At 38.4% G+C, this 13,213-nt stretch overlaps 3 protein-coding genes across 3 annotated transcripts; 1 reads left to right on the forward strand and 2 right to left on the reverse strand.

Annotated features, from left to right (window-relative positions):
• The first annotated feature begins 388 nt into the window (after nucleotides 1–388).
• Nucleotides 389–4,555, forward strand: LOC134302234 (uncharacterized). Its single transcript, XM_062987270.1, has 8 exons — nucleotides 389–463; nucleotides 1,254–1,343; nucleotides 1,468–2,221; nucleotides 2,325–2,438; nucleotides 2,610–2,713; nucleotides 2,824–3,550; nucleotides 3,776–3,844; nucleotides 4,007–4,555. Exons 1-8 carry the CDS (start codon nucleotides 407–409, stop codon nucleotides 4,108–4,110), a joined length of 2,019 nt encoding a protein of 672 aa, XP_062843340.1. The 5' UTR covers nucleotides 389–406; the 3' UTR covers nucleotides 4,111–4,555.
• An 889-nt stretch (nucleotides 4,556–5,444) lies between these two features.
• Nucleotides 5,445–8,968, reverse strand: si:dkeyp-68b7.7 (zinc finger protein with KRAB and SCAN domains 8). The gene is made up of 2 exons (XM_062987740.1): nucleotides 8,576–8,968; nucleotides 5,445–7,386 (listed from the first exon to the last, which is right to left on the reverse strand). Exons 1-2 carry the CDS (start codon nucleotides 8,832–8,834, stop codon nucleotides 6,482–6,484), a joined length of 1,164 nt encoding a protein of 387 aa, XP_062843810.1. The 5' UTR covers nucleotides 8,835–8,968; the 3' UTR covers nucleotides 5,445–6,481.
• Nucleotides 8,969–9,923: 955 nt separating this feature from the next.
• Nucleotides 9,924–12,992, reverse strand: si:dkeyp-68b7.5 (zinc finger protein 33B). The gene is made up of 6 exons (XM_062987741.1): nucleotides 12,935–12,992; nucleotides 12,439–12,737; nucleotides 11,832–11,893; nucleotides 11,678–11,747; nucleotides 11,117–11,173; nucleotides 9,924–10,848 (listed from the first exon to the last, which is right to left on the reverse strand). The coding sequence occupies exons 2-6, from the start codon at nucleotides 12,713–12,715 to the stop codon at nucleotides 10,289–10,291; spliced, it is 1,026 nt and encodes a 341-aa protein (XP_062843811.1). The 5' UTR covers nucleotides 12,716–12,737; nucleotides 12,935–12,992; the 3' UTR covers nucleotides 9,924–10,288.
• Between the last annotated feature and the right edge of the window lie 221 nt (nucleotides 12,993–13,213).

Below are 13,213 nucleotides of genomic sequence, written 5' to 3' on the forward strand. Positions count from 1 at the left end.
AATTTAGCATGAACAGGAGGGATCAATCGACCCAACATGTCTTGTGCCAGCAGGTTAGATCGATGGTGTTGTGTGTGCGAGTTTTTCTTGGCTGCATTCTTTTACAGAAAACACTATTTATTAATTAATGTGATTCAGGCGTGTTTCAGGCACATTTCCGATATTATCACGTCCACATGTGGATATAAAATGTAATTTTATTGTCAGCATCCGCTCTGTCCTGGTCAGGGTCGCGGGGCATCCTGACCACCAGGAATCACGTGGCGCAGGGCAGTGATACCCTGGACGGGGCGCCAGTGCATCGCAGGACTGAACCACCGCGGTACTGAACCGCTGCCAGCGCGGAGCTTCAGCGTGGAACTTTGTGACGTCACAGTAGGACCTCAGGAAGATAAAAGCTCAGTTGATGCGTTTCTGCTTCATTTCATTGTTCAGCACGTCAAGGAACGGACACGAGAGAGCTGTAAGTCAAATTAAATGTAGTTTATACTGAATTTTATATATATATATTTTAAGTACAGTGTCTTGCAAAACATCTGTAAAAAGAATATTAAATAATGTTAAAGACATAAGAGCTGGAGCTACATAAACTGAAAATAAATAAGAAAACGTGATGGATGAATAGATGGACTTTGAGATGGAGACCTTCTGACAGACAAAAATACAATATAATATAATATAAATAAAAGTAGTTATATTGTAATAGTGGCCATAATGTAGAGACAGATGCGTTAAATGTGCCAGGTAAATAAGTGGGTTATTATTATTATTATTATTATTATTGGTGGCACGTTGGCTCTGTGGGTAGCACTGTCGCCTCACAGCAAGAAGGTCCTGGGTTCGATTTCTGGGTAGAACAGTCCAGGTCCTTTCTGTGTGGAGTTTGCATGTTCTCCCTGTGTCTGTGTGGGTTTCCTCCGGGAGCTCCGTTTTCCTCCCACAGTCCAAAGACGTGCAAGTGAGGTGAATTGGAGATACGAAATTGTCCATGACTGTGTTTGAAATCAAACCTGTGAACTGATGAAATCTTGTGTAAAGAGTAACTACCGTTTCTGTCATTAATGTAACCAAGAGCGCGTAAAACATGACGTTAAAATCCTAATCAATAATAATAATAATTATCATAATTAATCGTAATCACTAATTATTATCTTTTATTCATTAAATCATAAACTGGTTAGGAAGTTTTGTCAGGTTGTATGAATTATGCATGTCTGTAAATTAACACCATGATGTTTTTCTGTCATTAATAGAAGTCTTTCTTTATCAGCACCATGAACAAACTAAAATGCTTCAAAAGCTTTTTTTCCCGCTCTGACAGACGGGGCGAACAGGAAGAGAGTGTAAGTGTCCATTACGATCATCTTATAACAGATTAACAACCACCTTTTGCCATCATCCTAGCAACTTGCCATCTTGTATGGATCTTGTAATCTTTTACAAACATAAATCTTCCATCTTTTACAGGGGCCTGTGGACAATCTGCAGGATTTAATTGCAGGGATCCAAACAATATTAGTGGACGAACTTATAGACAACCTGCTTCCTCCACTAAAGGAGTTTGTATACAATCGATGTCCAGCAAAATCCGTCCATTTAAACCAGACCAGGAACCAAAATGACCCTGGACCCTCTGGACACAGTCACATGTTAGAACAGCAGCTTGAAACAGAGCCAGAAGAATGCACTGAGGGGAACATTGAAACCCTCAGAAAGGCCCATGAAAGGGAACCAGGAGCAGAAGAAGACAGTATGGACCTGAGGAATTCTGTGAGGCAGGTCCTGTTCAGTAGTGCCAGCAGCACACAGCAAGATAAAGTCATTCAGCCATCGATAGAAACTATGACTGAATCTCTTGCTAGAGTGCTCTGCCAGCACCTGCAGGACAAAATCACTCTTCTGCTCCAGAATGTTAAACAGCTAGTGGAGCACAGAAGCTCTCCGTACGACTGTCTTCCTACACCATGTGGCTGCAACTATTCATTATTAGATTTTTTTCTGAATCTGCTTAAGGCCAAAAGTTCCCCAAATCCAAAAGAGCTATCACTCTACTACAAGATTCTTCTACACACTGTTGTGGACAAAACAGTGACGCAATTGTTGACGAAAGGATGTGAGGTAGAGGAATCACCGATGGGCTCCCCTCAGTGTGAGCTCGTTTCATTGCTTCATCCCGTCCTTCTAACGACGATCATGGAAAATCTCATCCCTTCAAACCAAGGTAAATTATTGTCTTTCTCACTATGCGTTCACTATGGTGATGGTATATTTTTGCATCATTGTTTTGAAAACACATTTTAAAACATGTACTTATATTATTTCAGTAGAGGACGCTTCTTGCAACACAATACCGTCCTCTGAACAAAACGAAGACACCACAGAGGTCCTGGGTTCAGGACAGTGTGAAGACTCTGTCAATGGACAGACAACCACAGTTGGTAAGAAACAGAAAATCCCTTTTGAACACCTTTCAGAACAGAACCATTTACTACAATTATTGGATTAAAAATAAACGTTTGTGTGAGGTTTTGCTTATTCACCACATCGGTTTTTTATGAGCTTTTAACCATCACAACTCTCTTTGTGTTTCTTCTTTCTATGATACAAAGACACAAATCCAAGAAGAACATGGATGAAAAAAGTCTGGGACTTCTTCAGAGGAGTGTGGCAGAGGGTCAGACGACCTTTCAGCAGACGATCCAGTTCCAGCAATGTACTTACATAATAATAAGAGCTGATTTTATGTGAAACTGGGTGTTTAATGAGAAAATCTTGTATGAAAATTGTAATCTTTTTTAAACATAAATCTTCCATCTTTTACAGGCTTTGAATGTGGACAATCTGCTGGATTTAGTTGAAAGGGTCCAAAGTATATTAGTGGAGGACCTTAAGGACAACCTGTTTCCTCTACTGGTGGAGTTTGTAAAGATTCAATTTCCTTGTACATCCACTAGTTCAAACCAGACCAGGGACCATAATGGACCCTCTGGAACCAGTGCCACTAAAGATCAGCAGCTTGAAACAAAGCTACGAGGGGAAAACTTGACACCTAGTAACACAGACACTGTTGTGGACAGTATGGCCCTGAGAATTCGTGTGAGGCAGGTCCTGTTCAGTAGTGCCAGCAGCACACAGCAAGATAAAGTCAGTCAGGAACCATCAGTTAAAACAATGACTGAATCTCTTGCTGGAGTGCTCTGCCAGCACCTGCAGGATAAAATCACACCACTGCTCCAGAATGTAAAACAACTACTGGAATGCAGAATTTCTCAAGACGACTGTCTTCCTACACCATGTGGCTGCAAAGATTTTGCATTAGATTTATTTCTAAATTTGCTTAAGGCCACAAATTCTTCAAGTCCAGAGGAGCCATCGCTCTTCTACAATATCCTTCTGCACACTGTATTGGACAAAACAGTGACGCAACTGCTGGCTAAAGGATTTGAGGTAAAAGGGTCACCCATAGGCTCCCCTCAGAGTGAGCTTGTTTCACTGCTGCATCCTATAATTTTAATTACAATCATGGACAATCTTGTCCCATCAAAACAAGGTAAAGTTTTTCTTTCTCACTATGTGTTCACCATGGTGACGGTATATTTTGTATCATTGTTTTAAAAAAGCATTTATAATCACGTGTATATATTATTTCAGTAGAGGATGCTTCTTGCAACACCATCCAGTCCTCTCAAAAGAATGAAGTGTTCTCTATGGTGACAGTATATTATTGTATCATTGTTTAAACAGCATTTTAAAATGTGTTTCTATGTGATTTCAGTAGAGGATGCTTCTTTAAACACCACCACAGAAATATCTGCAGATCCTGTTGATGAATTCCCAATTCAATGTAAATAACAGAAAAATCTATTTCAACACCATTCAGAACAAAAAAAAATACATTTGGTTTAGTTATATGTTGGGTTAAATGTTTGCTAATTAACCACAAAAACCTTTTATGAGTTTTAACCATAATGACTGACTTTGTGTTTCTCCTTTCTATGATACAAAGGCACAAAACCAAGAAGGAAAAGAACCAAACAGGTTCAGGACGACTTCAGAGGAGTGAGCCAGGCAATCAGACGACCTCTCAGCAGAAGATTCCATTCTAGCTGATGCTGATTTATTTTTATTTTTAGTTTCATTTTAGCAATTAAACATTGTAAGAGATGTTCTAGATAATACTAAAGCGAGTGTAGCTGCACACTTTCCAATTGGTATACTAAATTTACAAGGTATTTTATAAGTAAACAGACAGGGATGAGATTGTTTAAATATCTCTCTGGCTATAGTTCATTACTTACAGATTGCTAATATTCATCTCATCGATCTGATTTGTTTTGAAGTGATTTGGGTGAAAGTTTTCCTTTTGTGTGACTTGAGCTCTATCTGTACTGAGGTTGAGCTCCTTTAATGATTGGATTGTTTGTGGGCTAAGTTATTTTAATGGGTTTAGTTACAGTAGACCAAAACTGATCAGTTTAAAACTGATCATGTTCACTTTTGCCACTTTACTTCAGTATTATTCAGAACCTTTTCTTGTAATATTTACTTTTTTCTCTGTATGTTTCTAAATAAAAATAAATAAATGATGCAGATAAAAAAAACAGCCTCAATTTTACTTATTACATCTAAACACTGTTGTTACTAAAGCTAGTGTTGTAGAACTACTAACCCTATTTGCCAGAAGAGTTGGAACATTTTTGTTTTGTACCCAAAGGGGTCATTGGCACTTCTTTGTAAAGTGCAAAATATAGAATAGGTCAATTCTTGAGGTTTGTATTTTTGGATAAATTGTTTTAAACCATTAGTCTTTCTAAAACTAAATATTGTATTATGTAAGTACTTTAAGGGTCATCATTTTAACACTTTTATAGAACTTACTGAAAATTTGATACATTTTTCAGTCATTTAATAAACTGGCTACTGACTGACCATAACAAATATAAACATGTTTGTTGCAAGATTTATATAACTAGTGGAAATGCATTTTTTCTGGATCTACTCTGCTTTTCATTATAAATCAGTAAAAGCTGAATCATTAAAAAAGGAAAGGAGATTACATTTTTACAAATGTGCTCACTTGATTTTAATTTACACCAAATACTAAGGAATTCTGTATATTTGTTGAAAATTCTACCTTTTTTTACTAGAAGCATTTTCACTAGTCATATGAAACTTTTGGCCTTTACAAAAACAATTTCACTAAAATAATTATTTTTTTCTAAAGCATTGTTACAACTATAAGCATCTGAAATAGGTTTTTACACAAGGGTAGACAATTCATACATGTACCAGCCAGCCCACCATAAATCATGGTCTTAGACTCATTTTGTGGTTGGCCAGAAATATCATTATCCCTTAAAAACGAATGATGATAAATAAATTAATAGATAAAATATAGCATCTGTTTATATTCATTTATCAATTTATTTCATAATGAATGGTTGAGCTTGTGGTGAACATTCAAGAGCAGAGATTCTACAATAAACTACAGCACAGTATAGGCTTACAAACGTCCCTACTTTATTTCATTATATAAAATATAACATTTACAAATTTACACTAATTTCATGAATTCAACTATGTAATATGACATGAAAATTCATACTCTTTTAAACATCCATCTGGAGCATGTCAAATATTCTAACCTACTGAATAAAACAGGAAAGTAACCACGATACATTGTTTTTAAAATAAAACCAGAAAAGCAAGTTCATTGTGAAACCGTCCACCAACTTTTAAATACAGGAGGTTTTAATGTGCAAGTGGTGCCATGGTTACAAGAGACAAAAAATGTGTTATACAAAAACCCTATATACACAGTTAGGACCAAATATCTGAATACATTAATAAAAATGCTTCTATTTCTAACTTTTTTTTTTACAAACCTGAAAAGATTTGCAAAAACTACATGAAAAGCAAATAATATTAATGAGAGCTGTCGTAGACTTTCATCCAGTCACCTGACCTAAACCCCAGTGAGCAGTTATGGGGGTTATGCATGCTCAGTAACATTACAAGATGCTCTTTGGAAAATTGTGAGATCATTCTGGGATGACATGGATCATCACAGTTCGCAAACTTGTGGTGTCCATGCCAGTGTACGGGCCTATATCAAACACTTTGCTTTTGTTAATGTTATGCTGATTATATGATTTGTGATGAAAACATTGCATTACAATGTAATGTAAACCAGAATCAATTTCACTAGCAGTTATCAGAAGTTCAGTCCTCGCTGAATGATGTGGGATCTGTTATGTTTTGGGTCTGTTTTAACTCCAAAAACCCTGGAAGGCTCCTTGGCATCACCGACTCTTCAAAGTACCATGAGATTTACATTTCTTTTTCATTCTCAGCATGATTTTACAATAAATTGTCACAAAGACATTTTAATGACATTAATTACCAAGAGTACCAATCAAAGGCTTACATGTAACTGTAAGATACATAGTTCATAGCAACACTGTCAGCAATAAACACCTCTTTACCACCTCTGTCCACTGTGTAGGCGGACATGTCTGAGACAATTATCCTGCCTGGAAAACATCTTTCCACAGAGCTGGCAGTGGTACGGTTTCTCTCCTGTATGTGTTCTTTTATGTGTTATCAGTCTCGTCCTCTGGGTAAAGCCTTTACCACATTCCTCACAACGAAAAGGCTTCGATATGGCATGGCAAACTGGTGCCTTTCCCTGCACAGGAAGCGGGTTCGTCAATGAGAAACTGTTGGTAGATAATTGTGTGTGGGGCCGAGATGCCATACCAAACGTGTTTCTGTGCTTTCCAGTGGTGTTTGGAGTTCTTTGTGTGGTTAAGTGACCCACAGGGTCCCTCAGTTGTCCATAGTCAGAATCTTTGTCTGTCCTGCCTTGTGCAGGACCAAAAGAGTCCACGTGTTTATTAGGAAAGCAATCGGTTTGCAGGTTCAAATTAGAGGCCATACACTGGTTCAGGTGAATCTGTTCATACTGCTCTAACCCCACACAGCCATCAGACACGTCAAACTCATTTGTCATGTCGTCTTCGACAGATGACCACAAGTGAGCGTCTCTCTGATCTGTCTTGGAGCTGGTGTTTGAATCCACCATGCTGTAATCTGCTCGTTGCAGGCTCAGTTCCTGATCAACAAGCTCCTCCACTTGCTCAATCTTCATTTCAAACTCCAAGCTGCTGAATTCATCTTCATCACAAGCATGCTGTGCAGGTTTCTGTCTGCCTGGCACTGATGCATGTGTCTGGCTAACTTTGAGTACTTCAGTTACATGATGTGAAGGTGGTAGTGCTCTTTCAGGTAATGGTGGTTTCTCTTCTTTGAGTTCTGGCATTACATTTGTATTTAACATCTGGACATGGCTTGCAGTTATTGGTTCCTTCCTGTGTGCCATCATCTCTGTTTGATAGAGAAAACTGTTAGTCAAAGCATTGAAAGACTTAAAAACAGTTTAAAATGGTATTATTATGGCTGTTGTGTAACAGTAAAACACCAAAGCACCAATATTAAGGCATCAGGTATTTCTCATTAGCACAGAGTTAAATCAGTACTGCAATTTCATTTACTTCTCTTTACGTCTAAGTGCATTGTACCATTCTGCAGTGCAAGTGTTCACATAGTTAACAGAACTACACTGAAAATACCTTTGTTAATTAATTAAATCATACCTTATTGCCCTGGTCTTGATATTTTCATAGCAATAGCTGCCAATTTCTGTGTCATCTATTTACTACAACTGCATGATTTTTATTTTGTTTAGCAGGAACACACAGTACCCTAATTCCATTATGCACATAGAGTTATTCTAATGCTAAACAAATAACACTTGCCAAATAACTTTCCATTGTTGTTCTAGACCTGTGACATATATTCAACTTTACACTTACCTGGCATCTAGTTAGGTATGATGATTTTTAAGCCATGATTGCTCACCTACACAATTATGATGATGAGATAACACGGCTCACTCTATAAAAGCACAATTCATGTTTTAGTTTTTATTATTTTTATAATTGTAGGGCTTTGTATAACATTAGGCTAAACGATTGCTTCTATTTATTTTCCTGTCATTTTTGTATTTGGTGTTTTCGTTGTGGTTCATTAGACATATGAGATAAAACTTTACACTCATCTGGTATCTAGTTAGGTAGGGTGATTTTTAAGCCATGATAGCTTACACGTGATTATTACAGGGAGAAAACACGGCTTACTCAAGTGATTCAAGAGTCCTAAACTGCATGTTGTGTGCTGCATTGTGTGTAACTAAACCATTGGCTGTGCACTAATTAAACATAACATTAAGTTTAGTAGCACATGCAACCTGTTTGCTGTTGCTTTGTAATTAAAGCACAATTAATGTTTTAATTTCATTAATTAAGACTTGTGGGCCTTCTATAATATTAGGTTACACTGTTGATTCTATTTATGTTTCTGTCAGATCTGTGTTTGGTTTGGGTATTTCAGATGAACTGTTTAAATCACGCGAGATTTTGAAGCTGTTAATTGTAACAATGTCAACAAATATCGCGATATTTCGCCCAGACTAGTACCTTTATAAAAATACACACATACACACACACACACTGACCTGTATCAATCATTTGGACCTGGACACCGACCGAGCACCGGTCTGAGGAGGCTAGCAGCAGAGTTTGTACTTTTTTCAGCTCTTTCTCGGTGAGTTGGAGACGTTTTTTCAGTGTTTCTATCTGCTCGTCTCTGCGCTGGATCTCTCGGTTAAACGCAGCGTTGTCCTCCTCTATCAGCTGGTTAATGTCCGTCCCTGCTGCCTTACTCAACCCATCTAATATCGCCATTATCCGCGTCTGTAACACCACTGCACCCATGTCTACCTGCGGAAACACAAGTTCACTACACAACACTGAGCTACGGATGAATTATCACTATCGACTGTGTCTCTGCACTTCATGTATAACCAGAATGTGACAGTAACTGTTAGCTGCTGGGAAGAAAATGTTGCTACTAGTCACAACAGCTGAGCTCATGTCCGGTCCCGAATCAGAGGAAAACACCCGTCAAAATACAAGCACGTCAGAACCAAGATCAGAGCACATTAATTAATTCATCATTAATCACTTATTTCATTGTTCTTCTCTTAATTCTAATAACTCTGTTTAACTGTAGCAGGGTGAACCTCGGTCCTGGACGCATACTGCCCTGTAGAACTTCAAACTACCAACACATCTGATTTAACGATCCAATGATGCTCAGTGATCTATTTGCAACGTCCTGGGTTCGATCTGTGTGGAGTTTTTGAAGAATTGCCACAAACAGAAAGGACCCAAACCGCTCCACCTGGGGATTGAACCCAGGACCTTCTTCCAATCTGCGTGGGTTTCCTCTGGGAGCTCCAGTTTCCTCCCACAGTCCAAAGACATGCAAGTGAGGTGTATTGGAGATACTAAATTGTCCATGACTGTGTTTAACATTACAACTTGTGAACTGATTAATCTTGTGTAATGAGTAGCTACCTTTTCTGCCATAAATGTAACCAGTGTACAACATGATGTTAAAATCCTAATAAAATAAATGTATCAATTAACTCTACAGGGCAGAAAATTTCGTTTAAAGTTAAACAACAATTTCACTATATTCAATCTTTATCTCATATGTGAATCATACTGGAGATGGCACAGTTAGTTAAGTAGTTTGGATGAGAATCTAAAACAATTTATTGTGGTAAAACAAAATGAAAGGAATGAAAGTGGGACAAATACCTTTTCACTATGGATTTGTTTATCTAAAACTATTTCACTTAGGCATTAGATTTAGCATCAGATCAAAACTGAAACAAATTCTTTTAATGATAGTCATAGTGTGTGTGTGTGTGTGTGTGTAAAATATCGTGCCATTTTAAAAGCCAGCTACTGGCACATGCCTGTCTGTGTCAAAGTACAAAAATATTCACAAGGAGATTCTTGGCAAACAATTTTTATTAAAAAAAATAATAAAATACCTTGCTTGCTTGTTTGTTCTAGTTGTATTATTATGCAGAGAAAAATATATAAATAGAAACCTTAAAACATGTATCAAATAGCGTATTATACTTGTTTTTAATTTTTGGAGAGTAACTACACCGGTCGTTTTTCCCTGCCAGAGTCGCCCTATTCGTACTCGTTAGTGGTTTTATACTTGGATTCCTGTAAAGCTGCTTTAAGACGATGTTTTTGTAAAAAGAACTATACAAATACAGTTGAGCTGAATCAGCCTAACTAAATTAAAGTAGCCGGTCCAGCAATCGTCAGAGAAGACGAAATGTTCATCTCCTCACACACTGCAGTCACCAGTAGTTGTAGGCCACCTCCTCCTCAGTGTGGCTGCGCTGATGCAGTTTTAGCGAGTTCAGATGGGAGTACGACTTGCCGCACTCCTCACAGCTGTATGGTTTTTCTCCAGTGTGGCAGCGCTGGTGTGAGATCAGGTGCGAGTTACAGTAGAAGCGTTTGCCACACTGGAGGCACGTGTAGGGTCTCTCGCCTGTGTGAATGCGCTGATGGATCTTCAGGTAGAAGCGGGTGGTGAAGGTTTTACCACACTGGATGCAACGTGAACTCTTATCCCCCGTTCCTGCCCCGTCGACTCTTTGCTCACTCACTGGAAGAGGCGCTGCAGGGTTAGTTAACCGACTCCGTCTGTGCTGAGCGGGGCCGTTACAGTCTGTGGGTTGCTGATACTGGATGGTAAGATCCTCTCGTAGATTTGGGGAAACGTTGGTGTTGGGACGGCCAGGATTTGTATTGATAGGTTCTTCTGATGTTTCCGGTGTTTGTGTCGAGTTCATGGTAATGTCCTCAAGATCAGGTGAGTCCCAAATGATATCAGGTTTTGCTTCATCACAACCTGGAATCAAAAACATTAGGATTTTTTTTTAAAGAAAGTAACAGCAAGTTTGTCCTTTTATATAATAGTCTATATGGTTTCCCATGATCTTAGCTGTGAGTCCTTAATCTGTTTAAAAGGTATAAATATTTTCTTTACTAGGTAATGGACAGATGATGACTTCAAAATCACTTTTTGTCCTTGCTCCAGGAGCAATTGTTTCTCCTTTTATTAAATAGCCTGCATCCTACCTCTCTATTTCTTCACATCGGAAGTGTCAGTAACTCACCTGACGTATCAAGTGAATGTTGCTCCCTCTCCCAGCAATCCTGAGTCTCCTCCACGTCTGTATAGACAGAACAGTGTATTACTAGGAATGTTAAGGAATGTTAATTATTAACCGATAAGCTACAACTAAGTTACGGTTCAATCAAAGCTGTTGGTTAAAAAGCTACAATAATTTTCAGTAGCTTATTGTTGATAGTTAGATTTAGTAGAGCTGCTGATGATATACCTCAGTAGCATGTAAAGAAAATCAGTTAAAGCAGTCTCATGCCCAAAAGTATTTGGACACCATACCATATGCTTGTTGGACATCCCATTTCACCACCTTAACCATTTTACCACCTTAAAAATAGATACCTGATCCTCAAGTATCCTTTAATATAAACTCTATCTGATAGAATGTCTTCATATTTACAAATAACTTTGTGCTAAACTGAGACTCATACTTCAGTATAGTGAGGTTGTTTCGTATGAGATCGTTACAAAAGAGGAAAAATAAGAATTTCCTCATGAGGGAAATGAACAGATGTGTTGTAAATATTCTCCAGATGGGTTGACAGTTTACCACCCTCATTATCCCATGATGTAAGCTCAGTCTGCTCCTCTTTGACGTGATACAGTTCAGCTCCATTTTCCTGCGTGATGAAATACAAAACATTAAAAAGAGCAGCACTAACCATCAAAATTTTAAAAAATAAACTAATAAAGAGAGACTATACCATCACACTGGTAGACTGAATTGGCAAATGATGGTGTGTGTCTGAATGTTCTTTTTTATCCTCTGTAGTTGGGAGAGAACAAAGTTGAGGATGTTATTGTCTAGCTTACACTGTGTCAGATCCATAACTGTATATGGTTCCACTTTACCATTACCTTATCCTGGTCAGGGCCACAGTGGTTTCAGTTTCCCCATAATCACTTAGCACAATGCAGTAACAGGACGCAAATTCATCATGGGACTTGGCCACCCCTGCCTCAGAGAGACCCATTCATGTCTGTATGAGATGCCTGACTGGCCGATAGCACTGCTGGGGATTTGAATCCCGATTCCCAGCACTGGTGGTCTGGTGTTAATTAATGCTACACCACCTGAGTGCTATTAATGTATTACCACCTATTGTATGTAGATGTGTGTATGAATGCCCTTCTGTATTCTCTGTATTTTACACTGTCACATCCATAACAATATATATATATAGTTAGGTTCCACTTTATAGTTAGGTGAGCTGATCTTGGTCACACGTGAATACAAAATAATACATCACTGTGTATAATGACTTAGTGTATTCTCACAATGATTATTTAATCATATATAGTAGACGGTACCTTGTAGTGTGTCAGTGTTGTGAACCTGTACAGCGACGGATCTGCAGTGGGGAGCAGGCGGCCGGGTCGCTGCTGCATGTCGGGCTGATCTGAGCTCACTCTCGGCGAACTGTAGTTTACACAGCAGCGCTTCCACTTCCATCTGTCTGCGGGAAATCTCTGCTCTCAACAGCGCCGAATCTTTATCGATGATTTTAGTCATTTCTACTAATGCACACTTAGCAAAGCGGTCTAATATTGACGCTAACTGAGAATGAACATCCACTGATCCAGACATCCTGCTGCTGCTGCTGCTGCTGCTATAGGAAACGGTCACACACACCAAGATCTCTGTTTAGTATTAAAAGAACACGATAAAAACCTCGTATTACTGCCTAATTAAAATCGGATTATATCTAGTGACAAGGACAGTTATAAACTGCACTAAAACCAAGTTAAAATAACTGAATATACTGAATATATTTCTTTCATTATTTAACAATCACTGAATGTTTACATTAGTTTCCACAAAGCGCTCAGTTCCTGGTTCACTGGCGTCACATGACTTGCATCCAATAGATTACCGAGGACTTTTATTCCACTAAACTCGTTTAAAACGGTTCTAGACTTCAGACTTTTAAATTCAGATTAAAACTTATTTGTTTAACATTACCGACTGAACTTTATTTGTCTGCTTATGCAACAGTAAACCCTTGATATTCTAGATCATTCTGTACTGCACACACCCGTGTTTCAGCACACACAGTTTCGTAACCCACTTGTTGACAGCAGATAT

The sequence above is a fragment of the Trichomycterus rosablanca genome, chromosome 25 (assembly GCF_030014385.1).
Source record: "Trichomycterus rosablanca isolate fTriRos1 chromosome 25, fTriRos1.hap1, whole genome shotgun sequence".
In the NCBI taxonomy this organism is placed as follows: domain Eukaryota; kingdom Metazoa; phylum Chordata; class Actinopteri; order Siluriformes; family Trichomycteridae; genus Trichomycterus; species Trichomycterus rosablanca.

Excerpts from the sequence above, each read along its gene's own strand:
- si:dkeyp-68b7.7 (XM_062987740.1), bottom strand. The coding sequence starts at position 8,834 with ATGGGTGCAGTGGTGTTACAGACGCGGATAATGGCGATATTAGATGGG. Across the intron at positions 7,387-8,575 it reads GGTCCAAATGATTGATACAG|AGATGATGGCACACAGGAAG; the intron begins GTCAGTGTGTGT and ends TCTATCAAACAG.
- LOC134302234 (XM_062987270.1), top strand. The coding sequence starts at position 407 with ATGCGTTTCTGCTTCATTTCATTGTTCAGCACGTCAAGGAACGGACAC. Across the intron at positions 2,222-2,324 it reads TCTCATCCCTTCAAACCAAG|TAGAGGACGCTTCTTGCAAC; the intron begins GTAAATTATTGT and ends ATATTATTTCAG. Across the intron at positions 2,714-2,823 it reads GACGATCCAGTTCCAGCAAT|GCTTTGAATGTGGACAATCT; the intron begins GTACTTACATAA and ends CATCTTTTACAG.
- si:dkeyp-68b7.5 (XM_062987741.1), bottom strand. The coding sequence starts at position 12,715 with ATGTCTGGATCAGTGGATGTTCATTCTCAGTTAGCGTCAATATTAGAC. Across the intron at positions 11,748-11,831 it reads TTCAGTCTACCAGTGTGATG|GAAAATGGAGCTGAACTGTA; the intron begins GTATAGTCTCTC and ends TTCATCACGCAG. Across the intron at positions 10,849-11,116 it reads ACATTCACTTGATACGTCAG|GTTGTGATGAAGCAAAACCT; the intron begins GTGAGTTACTGA and ends TTTTGATTCCAG.